Below are 17,419 nucleotides of genomic sequence, written 5' to 3'. Positions count from 1 at the left end.
AGCAAGAACAGTGCTACAGACCACACTGGATGCCATGAATACAGTGGCCCACCCAGTTTTGATAGCAGTGTTAATGAGGCGGGCTTCTTGGTTTCAGCTCTCATGGCTGCCAAAGGAAGTACAGACAATGGTTGAGGAAGTCTCTTTCAAAGGCTCCAGACTCTTTGCTGATCAGACTGACACATCACTTCACACTTGAAAGAATTCCAGAGCCATGCTGCACTCTATAGGAATCTACACACCGGGACAGAAAAGAAAATTAAGTTCACAAGCATCTTACAGATCCCACCTACCCCAGTTCCCCCCACCTCAGTGATACTACGAGGCACAGTGCAAGAGACCTCAAATGCAAAATGGGAAACAGTCAGCCTCCCAATCCTCAACATCTCAGCCCTCAACCTCAAACACCAGTTTTGATGCCTTGGTCGAGACCCCGAGAAACCACTCTTCACAACAGCTGCAACACATAGACTTTCCACATCCCTTCAGATGTCGCATAGCTCTCTTCCTCTGGAATTGGGAAAACATCACATCACTAATGAGTCTTGATGATCATTTCCAAGGGTTATTCAATCCACTTCACCTCTCTCCCTGTCCCTCTTCAGGGACCTTTCTCATAAGAGACTGTTAGGTCAGGAGAAAAAAGAAAAGGAGTACTTGTGGCACCTTAGAGACTAACAAATTTATTTGAGCATAAGCTTTCGTGAGCTACAGCTCACTTCATCGTATCACCTGCTGTGCCTAGGGACCATAGAACCAGTCTCTGTTCACCCTAGAGGTAAAGGCTTTTATTCCAAATATTTCCTATTCCCAAAGAAAAAAGGAAGTTGGAGACCCGTATTAGATCTAAGAGTACTAAACCGATATGTGAAGGTGCAGAGATTCAAAATGATCACGCTAGCAGCTATTACTCTGTCTCTGGAGCAGGGAGATGGATATTCTGTATTCACCCATCCAAGAACACACAAATTCCTCAAGGGCATGGGAAACCTCTTTCCACATACCAGATGCCCCACTCCAATATGGGACCTCAATCTAGTTCTAAAGACCTTAATTAGACTACCCTTTGAACCTATGGGCAACTGGCTCTCTTCTACACGTGTCAGTGAAGACCATCACCTCAGTATGACAAATAAGGAAAATAGCAGCATTGATGGCACCCACCCTTCACAGTCTTCTTTAAAGATAAAGGCACTCTGAGTTCCTGCACAATGTGGTCTCATGCTTCCACATGAACCAACTCATCAACCTCCCTACCTTTTCCCCAAAACCACACTGCAGCAACAGGGAGGCAGTACTACATATGCTTTATGTTAGAAGAGCCGTAGCATTTTATTTGGATAGGACAAAGTGCCTTAGGAAATCTCCTGAACTCTTCCTCTCCATTGTGGATAGATCCAAGGTCTCTGCAGTATCAGCTCAATAGCTCGCCAAATGCGTCTTGAACTGCATTAACTATTGTTATCATGCCCGTTACTAGTTACCTCCATCAGGAATTCACACGCACTCCTTGAGATCCATTTCCACCTCGGTCACATTGGTTAAAGGTGTTCCCATCTCCGATATCTGCACAGCTGCAAATGGGCCTATGGTCATACTTTCGCGGAACACTGATTACTCAAGACTTCTGATGTCATCTTTGGCTCCACAGTATTATCAATAATAGACTCTACTCTGAAGCCCAGCCCCCCCCCATATATGATACAGCTGTGAAGTCACCTACAGTGGAGTGGTGGTGAATCCTGGTTACATCCCACCTGAGGTTTATTGCGCATAAACTAAGACGACGACCCATAGGGACACTACTTGAAGAAGAGAAAGTTACTCACCTTGTGCAGTAACGATGGTTCTTCGAGATGGGTCCCTATGTGTGGTCCACAACCCACCCTCCTCCCCTCTGCTTTGGAGTTCTCAACAAAGGGGCTCAGCGGTAGAGAAGAAACTGAAGGCAGTTCATCCGCTCACTGCTAGATAGTCCCGAGGCAGAGCAGGAGGGAGGGAGAGCGCATGTGCAGGCTGAATGGACACTGCTACCAAAAATCTCCAATCAGAGTCGGAGGCGCACCCATAGGGTGTACATCTCAAAGAACCATTGTTACTGCACAAGGTGAGTAACTTCCTCTTCCCCATTTTACAGATGGGGAAACTGAGCAGTTAAGTGACTTGCCTGAGATCATACAGCAAGTCAATGGCAGAGGCAAGATTGGAACCTGAACTATTTCCAGTCCTGTGCTCTAACCACTGCACAGCATCCCTCCCTTAGGTAAATCTCTAATGTTGGTAATGTTTGTACCTAGAGAATATGATAGTTTAAGGGTATATATGGTAATTAAAGGGTAATGAACCAGGTATAACTTGGCTTACAATGGGGCTTGAGCTCCTTCTTCAGTTAGGCACGTCTGAACATTTTATTCACCAATCCATTAAGGATGTACAGGTGGATGTACAGCCAGCTACAAGGGCATTAATATTTTGGTAGTGTCTTGAGATTCTGGTTTTCTAAACTGTTCAGAGCTAGGGGGATTAGAAGTTGACCAGCTATTCAAGAGCAGGAACATATTGAGTCACTTAAGAGTTTTTTTTAATAACATGATAGAAGCCACTGAAAAAGCTGAGGGTTTGTTTTGTCCTCTGTTGCTTCTGAAATACTTATAGTGCGGTTATTTGCAAAGAGAAGCTGGCCTGCAAAATGGAAAATGACTGGGGGAGGAAAAATAAGTCTTAGCTCCAATACAGGCCAGATTCTGCCTTCACTGTGCAAGCAGGGCTCCCACTGAAATAAATGGGGGCTGTGCACGTGCAAGGGTGGAACATGGTTTTAAGAACTGAAAATTGCTGCTTGCAAGAGAGCATGCTTCTCTGTCATGTTTCTTATGCTGAGTATGTAAGGGCCTAAATGAACCCAATGTACTTCATTCTGATGAAGTTGCATCTCTTATATCAGAAGTGTAAGTACAGTAAGTCACACTGAGAGCTAGACAAAATTGGAAATACCTTAACTGGAATCAAGGTGGGACAGAGTGGGTAGAATCTAAAATTTTCAAAAATTAAGATCTGAGTGTTGAAAAAAATGGACAGGAGGTTTGTAGCATTTTATTAGCTTTGACAGTGTTAATCAACATTCAGGTGGGACAAACAATACTAATGCAATCTGAAACTTGGTGTTCAGGGAACAGACACTGTTCCAATGTGTTAAGTAGCCTATTCATTGTGCACATAAAATACTAAGAGCTCAATGGACAATACCTTTAAAGCAGCATAAACTGATCAAAATTTTTAAAGCATTCTTTAGTGTTTTCTTAAACCTTCTGCTGTTTTTGTCTGAATTATTTAATCAAATAATCGGTACATAATTGAAAAAATGAAGTATTTGCAAACTAGTGTTTTAGTTGACAGACTGACTTGTGTGTGTTCTTTTTGCCAAGTGCCAATATGTACCTTAAGCTTCAGAAATCAAAAGGCAGAAGATGATGTATTTTGAAACTTCCATAAACTTGGAGTTAACCGTAGTTTGTCTTAAATGTTCTGTTTTCTGTTGATTACCAGAGAAGGAAATACAACCAAGAGAGGACAAAACTTGGAAGGGCAGGATGGCAAATGAAAATCTAATTTCATTTACACTGTTTTAATCTGTTTGTGCCAGAGCTCAAATTTTCTTGTATTAGCATCCATTGCAGACAATGATTACAAGATTTTGATATTAAAGCCTAAATTGTGGGTAAGACACATGAGCACAGGATTTTCTATTGCCATTTTATAATAACCTTATGGCATTATTTAATCGTGCTTGTCCTTTACTAAAGCACTGTTTGTCAAGCAGTTGACTAAAAACCATTTTTTACAAGGCCTCTGAGCAATTCCACTCTTGCAGTTGAGCCAAACTGAATCTGTGGGGTTTTTTGTGTAAAATAGTCTGTCTGAAGCCAAATTCAAAGTGTTTTTTTGATGCTAAGAAAAATTGCAGCCACAGTTCTGAAGTTTCATGCTGCTCGGAGCTAAGGTGAGACCAAAAGCTCTGACTTAGCCCTATCTTACGCAGTACTTGTTGTGGCAAACTGATACAAATTAACTCAGATTCATGCTGAGTATATAATATTTTGCAAGTTGCATTTGAGAAACTAGGACAAGTCTTAGTTTGATTTGCAAGACTTTTGGATTAAATCAGTTTGTCTCTACCGCAAAGTGTAAAAGTGCCAGAAATTGAAAACTACTACTAAAAATAGCAGAATCACAAAATCTTTGACTTCTTTTTGCCGGATATATTCCTGTTACTTTCAAGCCCCAATCCCAGCATGGATTCTGTTTTGGCAGGCAGCCTTAATTTTGGCTGCTGCTGCCTGAAGCAGAAGCAGCCGGGCTTTGCTCCTTTGCAGCCAACGTTGCATTCCTACTGAGTTTATTGCTGCTTGTGTTCCAAGCAATGGGGAGACTTTCTTTCACAGAAACAGGAAGCAAAGTAGATTTGTATGGTATTTTCAATCCTGTCCCCCCTGCATGCATTCTTTGTGGAAAATTACATGGCATTTAGAGACTGGGTAAGGCTGTAAATCTGTTTTAGGTTCTTCTCACCGGTTTACTGGCTTACAATTCTGCCGTATAAATTATTAATTTGTATTATGGTAAGGCATTGGAATCTCATTCCAGAACCAGTACCTGTTGTTCTAGATGCAGTACAGACTAAAACAGTCGCTGCCCAGAGGGGAAAACAATGTGAACTCTTCCTCTTCTGCTGTTTCTAACAATTAATTCCTTACTAATTCAGTTCCCCTTTTCTCTTTATCTTACTCGCTGGCATTGCACAGATCCATTCTCTGCTACTGTTGATGCTGTTGATGATGCTATTCCAAGCCTAAATCCTTTCCTCACCAAAACTAACGATGCTGTTCATCTGTCTGTTGTATCTTCTGATGTATCTACTTTCACCACTAGGACACCCACTCATGAAATATTTGTTGGTAATGTACCTTTTAGCTAAATAACTGCTATAAAATATTTCAGAAATTGGATTATTTTTAAGCAAGTAGATTTTTTTTTCAGAAACAAACTAAAATCTGTGTTCTAGTTTTGATTATTGATGTGGGCTCACTATTTTATTTTAAAACTAGATGGACTAGAAGTTATCATAGCTGTATTAAAAATCATTGCTTAGTATACGTAAGTAGTCATTGTCAGACATTTCAAAGTTGTAATTGAAACATTCTTGCTTAAGTATGCTTATGTAATATAGGGCTCTTATATAAGTATATTTAAAGACCATATTTCATAAAATTCATAGGTATGCAAGAATGAGAATGGATGAAAATGTCGCTTTTGCTTTTGTCGGATTGTCATGACCTTGTTGTAAACATGGCAGTTGAATCTGAATTTCTTTGGAGTCATGGAGTTTTTGTTTAGAAATTGTAATTTTTTAATTGTGGTGATAACATTTAATATTGACATCACTGACCTAAAATATCTGGTTACTTTATTGACTTTTTAAAATTCTTCTTCACCCAGTGGACAGGTACTAGTTTACCATATAAGTCACCATTTATAACTTGCTTTAAAAACAATAACAAGTACACCCCCCCACACACACAAAACACAACTTTAGCCACTGTAGACCAAACCTCAGAGCTGCTATGTTAAAAATCCTCCTAAAACTTGTGTTAGGGGAAGTACATAGTAATTGGATTGTTTCTCAATGTGAAGAATTGTCAGTTAACTATTTAAAAGAATAAAAGATGACTAATTACATGACAGCTTTTGTTTTTTAGAGCAAAGCTATTTGTGAAGACAGTCTTGCCAGACTGGCAGATCTTTTATTTTCACTGTAAAAATCTTTCTTGAAATTGATCGGGGGGAGACCTGATAAGTTTATATAAAAACCAAGTCACAAGCGAGAATATATACTTATAGCCAAATCATAATTCCCTGAAAACAAGGTTTTTAATATGAAAGAAGCCCCATAGGCACTACTTTAACTGTATTAGTACAAACAAGTTGCTACAATGTAAATGTGATTTTTAGATAACTCCTGGTTCTTTAGCTCATTTCAGTCCATTTGCTGAACCAAACCCCCTTGTGGCAACAAAATACAAATCCACTATTCAACTGTATTATTATACTTCAGATATTAGAGAAAATGCCTTAAGGTTTTTACAGAGACAAGGTAGGTGAGATAAGATCTTTTATTGGACCTGTTGGTGAGAGACAAGTTTTTGAGCCACATGCAGTGCTCTTCTTCAGGTCTGGGAAAGGTACTCCCAGTGTCGCAGTAAAATGCAAGGTGGAGTAGATTGTTTAGCATAAATAGTTGGCACTTAAGGTTTTTACACTCATTTGTGTCTTCCAGAGATGTAAAATATGACATTTGAGCTAAAAAATGTGCATGTGTTTTAGCTGTAATTTTGCAACAGTCTTTTTCCCTTGATGTTCTCGATAATATAAAACTTGTTTCCTTTTTTTAAGGTGTTTGATATATTTGGGTGCCTCTTTTGGTTCCATTTTATGATTAGAGTATACACAGGTTTCCTTTTTTTAATTTCAGTTCAAAGTATTTGACAAAATAAATAGTACATTTTGGTTCTTTTCTTTCTGTAACTCTCTCTATTCTTTCTCTGCTCTTCCTGTTCTATGATATGACTTATCAGATTCATTTTGTGGCCCTCAAGCTTATCCTAATGCTTCTCATTTCCGCAATGAGCCCTCTACTGTAGCTGGTCTATTTGGAGGTAGGTAATGTGATATGGCTTTATCACAGACATAGCAACTTGAATTAATTTGATATGTGCCTAGAAGAGGGAAAACCTCTTGGTGCATTAATTGGCTGAAAAAACTGCATTGTTTTGATACGTTGGCTAAAAATTTCCAATTACTCAAATATCATTGCTTACCTTAAATACGTCATTGCAGATAGACAAGTGATTGACAAGACTTTATGCTTTAAACTTGTGCTAAATGTTTGTTTTAAGCACTAATGTGCAATAAATAACTCCTCTGTTTCAAGGACACCTTTCTAATATTCTACCATTGCTTCATCCTACACTGAACAGTTCCTTATGAAAAGCAACTGTTACAGCAGGCTCTAATTTTGTTTGTTCTTAATGTGTCTACAAATCATTATATAGGTTGTCAGTCACTGCCTATCTGGTGTCCATGTGCATTATGGGCCCTATTGCTGTTATAGGGGTGTCTTCTGTGATTTGCAAAGGAGTTATTGTTTGAAGACACTACAGAATTGCCTTTCAGTGAAGTATACAGGAATTGCTAAAGTTAGAGAAACTATAATTCACAGATTTCAAGGCCAGAAAGGACCATTGTATCATCTCATCTGACCACCTGTGTACCAAAGGCCATAGAGCTTCCCCAAAAATAATTCCTAGAGCATATTTTTAAAAAAATATTAAATCTTGATTTAAAAATTGCCAGTGATGGAGAATTCACCATAGCCCTTGGTAAATAGTTCCAATGATTAATTATTCTCAGTTAAAAATGTATGCCTTATTTCTAGTCTGAATTTGTCTAGCTTCAACTTGTAGCCATTGGATCATGTTATACCTTTTTCTGCTAGTCTGAAAAGCCTATTTATTCCCCATGTAGATACCTATAGACTGTGATCAAGTCATCCCTTAACATTCCTTTGTTAAGATAAACAGATTGATTTCCTTGAGTTCTATCACTATAAGACATGTTTTCTAATCCTTTAATTATTCTTCTGGCTCTTCTCTAAACCCTCTCCATTTTATCAACATCCTACTTGATTTGTGGATGCAGTATTCCAGCATCTAGTGCCAAATACAGAAGTAAAATAGCCTCTGTACTCCTACTCAAGATTTCCCCTGTTTATCCGTCCAAGGATCACATTCACTCTTGTGACTGCAGCATCACATTAGGAGCTCACGTTCATCTGATTATCCCCTCTGGCCCCCAAATCTTTCTCAGAATCACTGCTTCCCAGGATGCAGTGCCCCATCCATTTAATTAGAATTCTTCCATACACATTTCAAGGTTCATGAAAAAGCAAAACAAAGCAAAAAGCTTACTCCCTATCAAAAAAAGCATGCAGAATCACTGGTTCTTGTTAACTCCTGTTTTCTCATCTTCCTGACGGGATTATTAATTGCTAAACACAAACTCCCTTAAGGATTTATAAAGTTGGGTTTTTCCCTCTTCACTTGCTAAAATCTTCAAAATAAACTTGTGGCTGAACAATTGACTGGGTTGGTGGCAGAAACCCAGGAGCAAAACTGCCCTCCCCCACTACACACTTAAAAATGGATGAGTCCCTAATGCTGTTCTCTTGATTTATGTTTTACAGCTGAAAAATCCTAAAGTGTGAGAGCAGAACACTTGGTTTGCAGAAGCAGATTCATTTTCTAAAGCAAAAACATAGACTTTATTTAAATCAGTCTTTCTCTTTATGTAAAGATTGTTTTAAAAGAGCCACGTATCCTGCCAGATGGATTCCTCACTCAAATTTGAAATCTCTGAAATGCACTTATTTCCCTTGTCTTGCCATAAACTCAGTGTTTGAAGTTGCTTTGTAATAAAAACTAGCTGTCTAGCAGTTCTTTGGCTCTTTATTGTTGCTTTTGCCTCAACTTAACTGTGTATTCCTTTAAGGCAGCTAAAATGGTGTGACTGGTAACGAAAATTTTATTTCTCCAAGGGGTTTATATTTTGTCAAGATTAAACAGCTTTAAACACTAATTTTGTTGAGGTGAAATGTTTTTTCACTGTAGGTAAACAGATAAATTTTAACAGAAAATTGCGGGGAGGAGTATGGTCTTTGATCAGTTGTTTTTGATTAAGATACTTTTATTCCTAGGTAAACTTGATCTTGTCTAATCTACATTCCTTGACTCTGTGGTATAAAAAGCAGAGCTGCTACTGTTACACTGGTCAGGGAAACAAGTTTTAAAATGTTAAATATTCTTATGGTGCCTTTCATATAATAGAATTATCTTACTAATTTATCTGCCAAAGTAAAATGGCAATGGTTGCAATATACACTTAAATAAAACTGAGTATGAATTTTGGTTTTATGTTCCTGTATTTAATATAGTGAACTGGGTCATAAACTTCCACTTATTACCTAGTACTTAATAGTATATTAAGCTTCCACAGTGGTGGTGTACAAACATTAAATAATTCTTGCAACATATGAGATAGTGACTGCATGTCTGTTCTACAGATGCACAGAAAATGAGGTGGAATAGCTTTTGGCAAGGCCACAGTTAGTGAAAGAACTGAAATTAGAATTTCTGTCTGACTCCCAGTCCCCCTGCCTTAACTACTAGACATACTACTACTGCATTCCACATAGAATTGTATAAAATAACAGACATTATAAAAATATTGGTAGTAACAATGCGCAAGTAACTTCTATTACCAGTTGTCTCATAGTAGATTGTCTTTGTTTGTACATTGGTGAGACATCTGCCCTAGGAATGTGATTTTTCTGCAATAAAACCATGCTGTTAAGTGTAAATGTAGCTAGGTTGACAGAAGAATTCTTCTATCCACCTACGTACCGCTGTTTGTGGAGGTGGATTACCTACATAGACAGAAAAGCCCCTTCCATTGATGTAGGAAAGCATTTCTACATTATGTCAGTGCATAAGTGCAGAGTAGTGCCTCTCATGGAGACATGCCTGAAGTCTCACCAAAACAAAGAGTGAGTGTCTTGGGATTCGGTGCCTGTATATTGCTGACCTTGCCTCCTGGGAATCTGTTGGGGATAAAAACACTGCCCCTTTTAAGGGAAGGAAAATGGATTTGGAAAACACTACTTGTAGCAAACCACTACCCAGATACTGTGTGCATTTCTACTTCAGGGAGTGATCTAAGCCTTAAGAGGTTTTTTTCATACACTCCCTTATTCAAACATTGCAGATGTTGGATAATACTCAAATCTATACACATGGTTTAGTATATCCTTTTTCACACAGAAAGTGGAGTTGTGGAACAATTGCTATATAATCCATTTGTACTCTTTATGTTTTGTTCAGGGTTCACTCCTTCTCCTGTTGCTCAACCACAGCCCGTAGCTGGCCTTAATGTTGACTTTGAGTCTGTGTTTGGAAACAAATCTTCTAATGTCGTCATAGATTCTGGTGGTAAGAGAGGCTTTCATTAATATTAATGTGGGCAACAAATGTGCTTTAATCGTTTGGCATCTGTGGAAGGTAGATCTCATAAGAATGGCCATACTGGGTCAGACCCAAGGTCCATTTAGTCCAGTATCCTGTCTTCCGACAATGGCCAATGCCAGGTGCCCCAGAGGGAGTTAACAAAACAGGTAGTCATCAAGTGATCCATCCCCTGTCATCCGTTCCCAGCTTCTGGCAAACAGAGGCTAGGGACGTTTGTTCCTGGTGTGAACAAATGCAGAGTGCTATGAAGAGACTCCAACTGGTGAAAGCAAAGTGCAGTTAAACTTGCAATAGCAGCATCTTTCACTTCATTTGTGTCTTTTTTTGTACTTTGTTAATTAAAGGGCTTCTCCTTTCTACTGAATATTTCTGTAGGGATTGCTCTATAATATTTAGAATCACTCCTTTTATTTAGACCCTGATCCTGCAAACACTTACGCATGTAGGTAACTTCACACAGGTTATTTTTACTAACTTCAGTAGGATTAAGCACAAAATTCAGCACATGCATAAATATTTGCAGAACTGGCCTTCATTACCAGCTGATCAAAAGACTATATAATTTAATTGAATATGACATGAAATACAAAGTTAAATTCTGTCTTCATTGAATTTCACCTGCCATTTTGCTGCCCAATCACCCAGTTTTGTGAGATCCTTTTGCAATCTGCTTTGGACTTAACTATCTTGAGTAATTTTGTATTGACTGCAATCTTTGCCTCCTCACTGTTTACTCGTTTTTCCAGTTCATTTATGAATATGTTGAACAGCACTTGTCCAATTACAGATCCTTGGGGATCCTTGCTATTTACCTCTCTCTACTGTGAAAACTGACTGTTTATTCCTACCCTTTGTTTCCTATCTTTTAATGGGTTCTGATCCATGAGCACCTTCCCTCTTATTAATTAACCTAAGGTTAACAATTAACCTAAACTTTCAAAATCTGTTTAATTTCTGATTTTTTTTATTTGTGTTTAAATAAGTTGGACCTTAATCTTCTTTTTAGGGCATGATCATTTTAAGATTAAGAAAGCAAATTGCCAAAGCTAGTTGGTACACACTTAACAGAGAAATTGGATTTATACTGAGTACCTTTAATTCTTTTGAGCACTCAGTAGTTAAATCTTTTCCGCTTGATGGATTTTATGCACATTTGGGTGAACATTCTTGTGCCTTTTTTAAAAAATTTTTTTTTCTGCAACAGGAATAGTTAGGAGTTTTGACCTTTAAAAGTATAGATGCTATCCTGAAAACCTTCCATACTTGGCATTTGCATTGCAGTCAATGGGAGTTTCTCACATACAGGGTTTGAAGGATCAGTCTCAAAGCAGCTATTCTTTGTGCCATTAATATCCCTGTTTGCAGTTGAGGTATAATGGCTTTATTCCCTTTATATACTGTAGTTTTGTGCAACATTTGATTCAGTCTTCCATATTTTTAACCAATGTTTTGTTGGACTCCTTACACCCTCCCCCCCTTGGTGTAAATGTGTAATCTGATCTTCAGTGGAAGCCTCAAGTTTAAGGTCTGTTTTATGTGTTTTATCATTTTAAGGCTTTGATGAATTAGGGGGACTCCTAAAACCAACAGTGACCTCTCAAAACCAGAATCTTCTGGTTGCCAAGCTGCCACCTAACAAGTTAGTATCGGATGATCTGGATTCATCCTTAGCCAACCTTGTAGGCAGTAAGTATTTGTTGAAAATCTGAAGATAAGTTTTTGTGTAATTCTATAAAATGAACAGGCTATTTCAGTAATGTTTTTCCCATTCTGTGGCAGATTTGGGCATTGGAAATGGAACTACTAAAAAGTAAGTGTGTTTTTAATCAAACTTGGAAAATGTATTGAATTTTTAACGGCTTATTCTTGATAGTACTTAGCACTTCATGTTCATAACCACTTTGTGCATATCAATCTTGAAAGCATCTCTGAGGAATTCAGTATTATCTACATTTTACAGGGGAGGAGACTGAAACGTAGATGAAGTGACTTGACCCACAGCTACCTGTGGTGTGGGAGCAGGGCAGCAGCAACGAAGCTTGGATTAGAGTTCAGGGCTAAATCCTGTTACTGTTACTGTGTTAATTGCTCTGGACCCTGCTGCCTGTTGCTCTTATTTAGAATAATAAATAATAATAACTGAATAAACTTCACAAAATACGTAGTTGATTGGTCATTCAGTATGTGAGGTTTTTTATTACAATGCATGCCTACAATAACTAGCAGCCCCTTAACGGACCTCAACACATCCCTTTTCCAAACACCTGAAATAAAATTAGCTTTGTGTAGTATCCCAGGAAGTTTAAGAAATCTGGGGTGTGATGGGCCAGTAGGAGGAAAGGGAACTCCTGATCCAGAATAATTGTGATCAGCTTTGATGTTGTATTTAACATCAAGCACAATTAGCCTCAGCAACTCCATCACCACTGCAAAGAAAAGAATCCCGTCAGTCCAGTTCTAGCCTTGAAACCATCCAGGAATTTGTACACATTTGCTCCTGCCCAAGTTATAATTTGACCTGCAAAAATCGAGCTAATAGTATTACACCGCATCTAGGCTAAGAAAAGTAGTTGAGTTGAGGTCAATCTTAGCTAGCTTATGTTAGCTGAAAATGAGCTACGTTTTCCCTAGTCCAGACCAGGTTTATCATAGAATATCAGGGTTGGAAGGGACCTCAGGAGGTCATCTAGTCCAACCCCCTGCTCAAAGCAGGACCAATCCCCAATTAAATCATCCCAGCCAGGGCTTTGTCAAGCCTGACCTTGAAAACTTCTAAGGAAGGAGATTCCACCACCTCCCTAGGTAACGCATTCCAGTATTTCACCACCCTCCTAGTGAAAAAGTTTTTCCTAATATCCAACCTAAACCTCCCCCACTGCAACTTGAGACCATTACTCCTTGTCCTGTCCTCTTCTACCACTGAGAATAGTCTAGAACCATCCTCTCTGGAACCACCTCTCAGGTAGTTGAAAGCAGCTATCAAATCCCCCCTCATTCTTCTCTTCCGCAGACTAAACAATCCCAGTTCCCTCAGCCTCTCCTCATAAGTCATGTGTTCCAGACCCCTAAACATTTTTGTTGCCCTTCGCTGGACTCTCCAATTGATCCACAATTTATTGTGACTGTGCAACTTGATTTGGTGACTAAGCTCTTATGGGGTCAGTATTAATGTACATTTTCACTTTGTGGAAACATGCGAGCTTATTGGACTAATGTACTATATCTGAGGATGGTTCAAAGAAAATCTGTTTTCTAACATTTCTTTAAAAATGTATTTGAAGTGATGTAAATTGGACTCAGCCAGGCGAAAAGAAATTAACTGGTGGTTCCAACTGGCAGCCCAAGGTTGCACCCACAACTGCATGGAATGCTCCAACAATTGTAAGTCAATGAAGATTCTGAAGTAGTCAATCTATGTAACTTAAAATATAGACAAACATGTAATATAAAGGTGTGGAGGTGATGAGTCATTACAGTGAATAGGTTATGAAGATTATTTGAATAATAAATGTTCAGTTTGAGAATGTATATTGCTGTAGTAACAGTAACTGGATGGTCAACTTCATTTAGATTATTTACCTTTTGTCAGATATACTGTGTCATTGCATCTGACTAAGGCTAAGATTTAATCATGGGTAATTTTAGTAAAAGTCATGGACAGGTCACAGGCAATAAAAAAAAAAAAAAATTCACGGCCCCATGACCTATCCATCACTTGTACTATATACTCCTGACGAAATCTTGGGTGTACTGGGGGGCTCCAGGGTTGCAGCTGCTGCTCTGGAGGGGGGGGGTGTCGCCTGCTGTATGGGGGGAGGGGGACGCTGGGGCACCCGCTGCTCTGGAGGGAGGGCTCCAGGGTACCCGCTGGTATGGGGGGCAAGGTGGGGTGCTGGTACTGGGACAGGCCCTGGAGCCCCGGGCCACTGCTGCTGCAGGGGTGGCCCAGGACCACCTGAGCTGCTCCGGCAGCCCTGGGGTCAGTCCATACCTGCCAGCTGCAGAAGTCATGGAGGTCCTGGAAAGTCGCAGAGTCCGTGACCTCCATGGCAGACTCGCAGACTTACGTATGACTTATTCTGTAATGCGAGTGTGAATTTATACTGTAAACTAAAAGTATTGCTGGAGCAGAAACTTAGGTTGTAGAACTTCAAACCCTTTGTAATTATTTGAGTAGAGTAATTTGACCTTTTGGAAATAGTGGTGATGGTTAGGCCTACTCTTCATTCTGACTGCTGTTTGGAAGTGTGGAAATATACTTGTTCTTGAAATACAATACTGTGTGGTAAACTTGTATGTCAGTGGTTTTAAACCTTTTCAGATGGTGGCGTGGACCCCACTGAAAATTTTAGACAAGTCTGTGGACCACAAGGTTGAAAACCACTGTTCTGTGGTAACTGCTACCTTTTGTGGACCCCTGAGACATAGTCTGTGGAGCCCCAGGTTAAGAACCATGGTTGTATTTTCACAACACTCAGCCTGCTCTGTGACTTGAGGCAGGAAGTAGTGCATTGTCTGCTACCCAAGGGTGTGGGAAGTGATGTTACAGGGATAGGTGCCTTAGAAATCTGTACAGCTAGTACAGTCACACCCTGAAGTTTGTGCTTGCTTTTAATACGTCTCCACTTAATATCTTCAGTGACCAGTCTGATTTTTCTCTAGTTTACAACTCCATTACAGATAGCATGTATTGTGGATCACATGGGTTTTTTTTTTTATTGAAGTGATTTGTTCTCCCATCCATTAATGTATGTATTGAGAGAGGGAGACAAGGATATACTTGAGTAGCTCCCAGTAATGCTGGTTGAGACCTACCTGTGTAAATCCTATTCTTCCTTTTACCACAAACTGGAGAATAGTATACAAGCATAGTAAACATAACAAAACAAGTGTTTTGAGGTAGTATATCAAACTGTATTAAACGATTTTGTGATTTAACAATGAAACACATGATTTGTTACAGATTTGGAAAGAGAAACAATATCTCTTTTCAGGTCATCTCCCTGCTCTCATTTTGGGTGGCAGCTGCCAACTCAGATCTTGTATGCAGGTGAAAGTGGTTGTGGATATTACAGTTTCCCTAGTACTCACCTACTACTTGAATGACTTGCTAGCAGTTGGATATTTCTCATGTGCTTGAAAATACTTAATTGTTGTCAAGCAAAATATATGGTATCTTTTTATGCATCTTGGAACATATCGTTCCATTTCTAACCAGTTCTTTCATTAATATTTAAAGATGCTGTCACGGCATCTTGCTTTATACAAAACCTTTTACTCACTATTAAATTGTTTGAAAAAACTTAGAAGGATTAAATTGGAAATTGGGTTGTTCAAATTCTTCTCCACTTTGTCCATTAGTCTGTTTATTGTAGCGTTGATTCTAAGTGCTGCGGTGCTGCTTGATAAACTTTTGAAAACAAGGAAGAATGTGCTTTGAAAATAAGTGCACATAAAAATAAATGGATTGTACAAACAGGTATGAAACCCATCAACCTTGACAGTGTCACTTAACAGATTTATTCAATGACTTGAATTACAAGAATTGTTATTTTAGGGCAGACATTAAGTGTACTTGTGAACTAAAATGCTATCTGTGTATATTCTGTTGTGTAAGTACTTGTTTCTAATCCAGTATTATTGCATTATGTAATTGTTCTCCCTGGGAAATACAGAATGGCATGCATTTTCCACACTACGTAAGTGAAAAAAAACCAACAGCCTTTTTGCACTCAATTGGCATGCTGTATTAACCCCTGCTGTAGCAGAGTCTCATAACCTTCCTGCTATTACACATTCCTCATATTAAGATCTTTGGTGTGCAGAAGATTTGAGCTTTTCTTAGCATATACAAATCTCATGGGTGTTCTGCAGGCTCTTGACTCGAATGATGGCATGGGAAATACTGAGATTTTCTTTCCTTGCTTAAAACTGTGCCATTTGCTGCCAGATAGCTGGGTCTGTGTCTGTGCTGCCTTCAATGCATCTGGTAAAGTTTGAATGAAGATAAGTTGTGTGTGTTTGAATAATTGCATGAAATCTCACAGGCTTCTGTTATAATTGGCACGTTGTTCACTTTTATTGACTATCTTGTTCTCAAGTAGGGAGAGACCAATATGTCATTTATGTTCAAATAAACTAAGAGAAAATCCCAGCTCATGATTAAGTTTATAAAGGGCAAGCCATATCTTGTGCATTGTTTTCGTGGAGGAATGCAGTCTTACTCACAGATAATCTTTTTGTATTTCAACAATATTGGTCTTTCCCTGTATTCAGTTTTCATTATGGGATAATTTTAACAGTGGAGAATGTACAGACTGTACTGGAGCACTCTAAAAAAAACATACGTACATACATTTAGCCAGCATTTGTGTGTATATGTATGTGTACACATATATATGATGTGAATGATTTAAAGAATGTTCAAAGCTTTTTGAACTGAATAATATTTAGATAGTTACTGTACAATCTAGCTAATTCTTTAAACAGTGAAACTTGTGCTAATAGCTGCTAGAATGCTAATTACCATTGGCTAGTGCGTATTAAAGAGCAGCTGATACCTCAAAAAATTAATGTTCTATTCAGAAATAGTCCTCCTTATATCACACTTTTGGAGTTGGGTTGTGAGAGTGAAATTACCTGCCTGTGGAATGTTGTTCCCTATAACATATCTTCTTTCTCCAGTGTAGTTCTGAATGTCACAAGTAACACTTATTCCACCACTTTCCTTGAGTCTCTTCTCAAATAAAATCTTTGTAACACAAAAGGCATGCATGAAAGCATGATCTTGGAGTTTGTTTGGTTCAGTCTTCTGTAGTGTCATGAATTATAATTTCCACAGTGAAGAACTGGGATGTCACAAGCAGAGCATTATTAATTGTAAGTGAGGGATTAACAGGAGGTGGAGCAGATAAAGATCCCTAGATATCACAGTCCATTGGTACTTTATAAGTACTCAACTAGATAATGTTCTTAGACAAAGTTCTTGTCTCCATGCAAAAGTCTGCCCTAATAAATAGGGTCAGGAGCATGGGAAAGTGGAAGGACAAAGGAAGGAATATACGAGTGTGCAGAATTGCTTTTAAACAGAATATATCTTTTGCCTCCTACTGCTTTCTAAGAGGTATCAGAGGATCTTTATATATGCATTGCATTTTTTAAACAATAGGGGATATATTATCAGTTTACTGTTGACAGAGATAAAGCCTAGAGCAGGGATGCCAGTCTCATTCTTCCACTTCACGATAGCTGTCATATAGTGATGTTAATTTATATATGCTGAA

The 17,419-nt window shown here is 38.7% G+C and overlaps 1 protein-coding gene across 21 annotated transcripts in view; it reads left to right on the top strand.

Moving 5' to 3' along the window:
* The window catches only part of PICALM (phosphatidylinositol binding clathrin assembly protein), a 119,333-nt gene that overhangs the window by 79,430 nt on the left and 22,484 nt on the right, over window positions 1-17,419 (top strand). For 5 of the 21 annotated variants that reach the window (XM_073336348.1, XM_073336331.2, XM_073336381.2 and 2 more), the window contains 7 exons: window positions 4,803-4,955; window positions 6,633-6,713; window positions 9,993-10,100; window positions 11,691-11,822; window positions 11,916-11,946; window positions 13,418-13,517; window positions 15,812-15,835. In XM_073336348.1, coding sequence (XP_073192449.1) covers window positions 4,803-4,955; window positions 6,633-6,713; window positions 9,993-10,100; window positions 11,691-11,822; window positions 11,916-11,946; window positions 13,418-13,517; window positions 15,812-15,835 — 629 coding nt within the window. Of the gene's footprint in view, window positions 1-2,137; window positions 2,264-4,802; window positions 4,956-6,632; window positions 6,714-9,992; window positions 10,101-11,690; window positions 11,823-11,915; window positions 11,947-13,146; window positions 13,295-13,417; window positions 13,518-15,811; window positions 15,836-17,419 lie in introns of those variants that run through there. The other 16 variants (XM_073336461.1, XM_073336480.1, XM_073336372.2 and 13 more) reach the window with 15 other exon arrangements.

Source organism: Lepidochelys kempii, chromosome 1 (genome assembly GCF_965140285.1).
Source record: "Lepidochelys kempii isolate rLepKem1 chromosome 1, rLepKem1.hap1, whole genome shotgun sequence".
NCBI lineage: Eukaryota > Metazoa > Chordata > Testudines > Cheloniidae > Lepidochelys > Lepidochelys kempii.
Note: the sequence above shows the minus strand (reverse complement) of the source record. Positions and strands in the feature narration are given on the sequence as shown.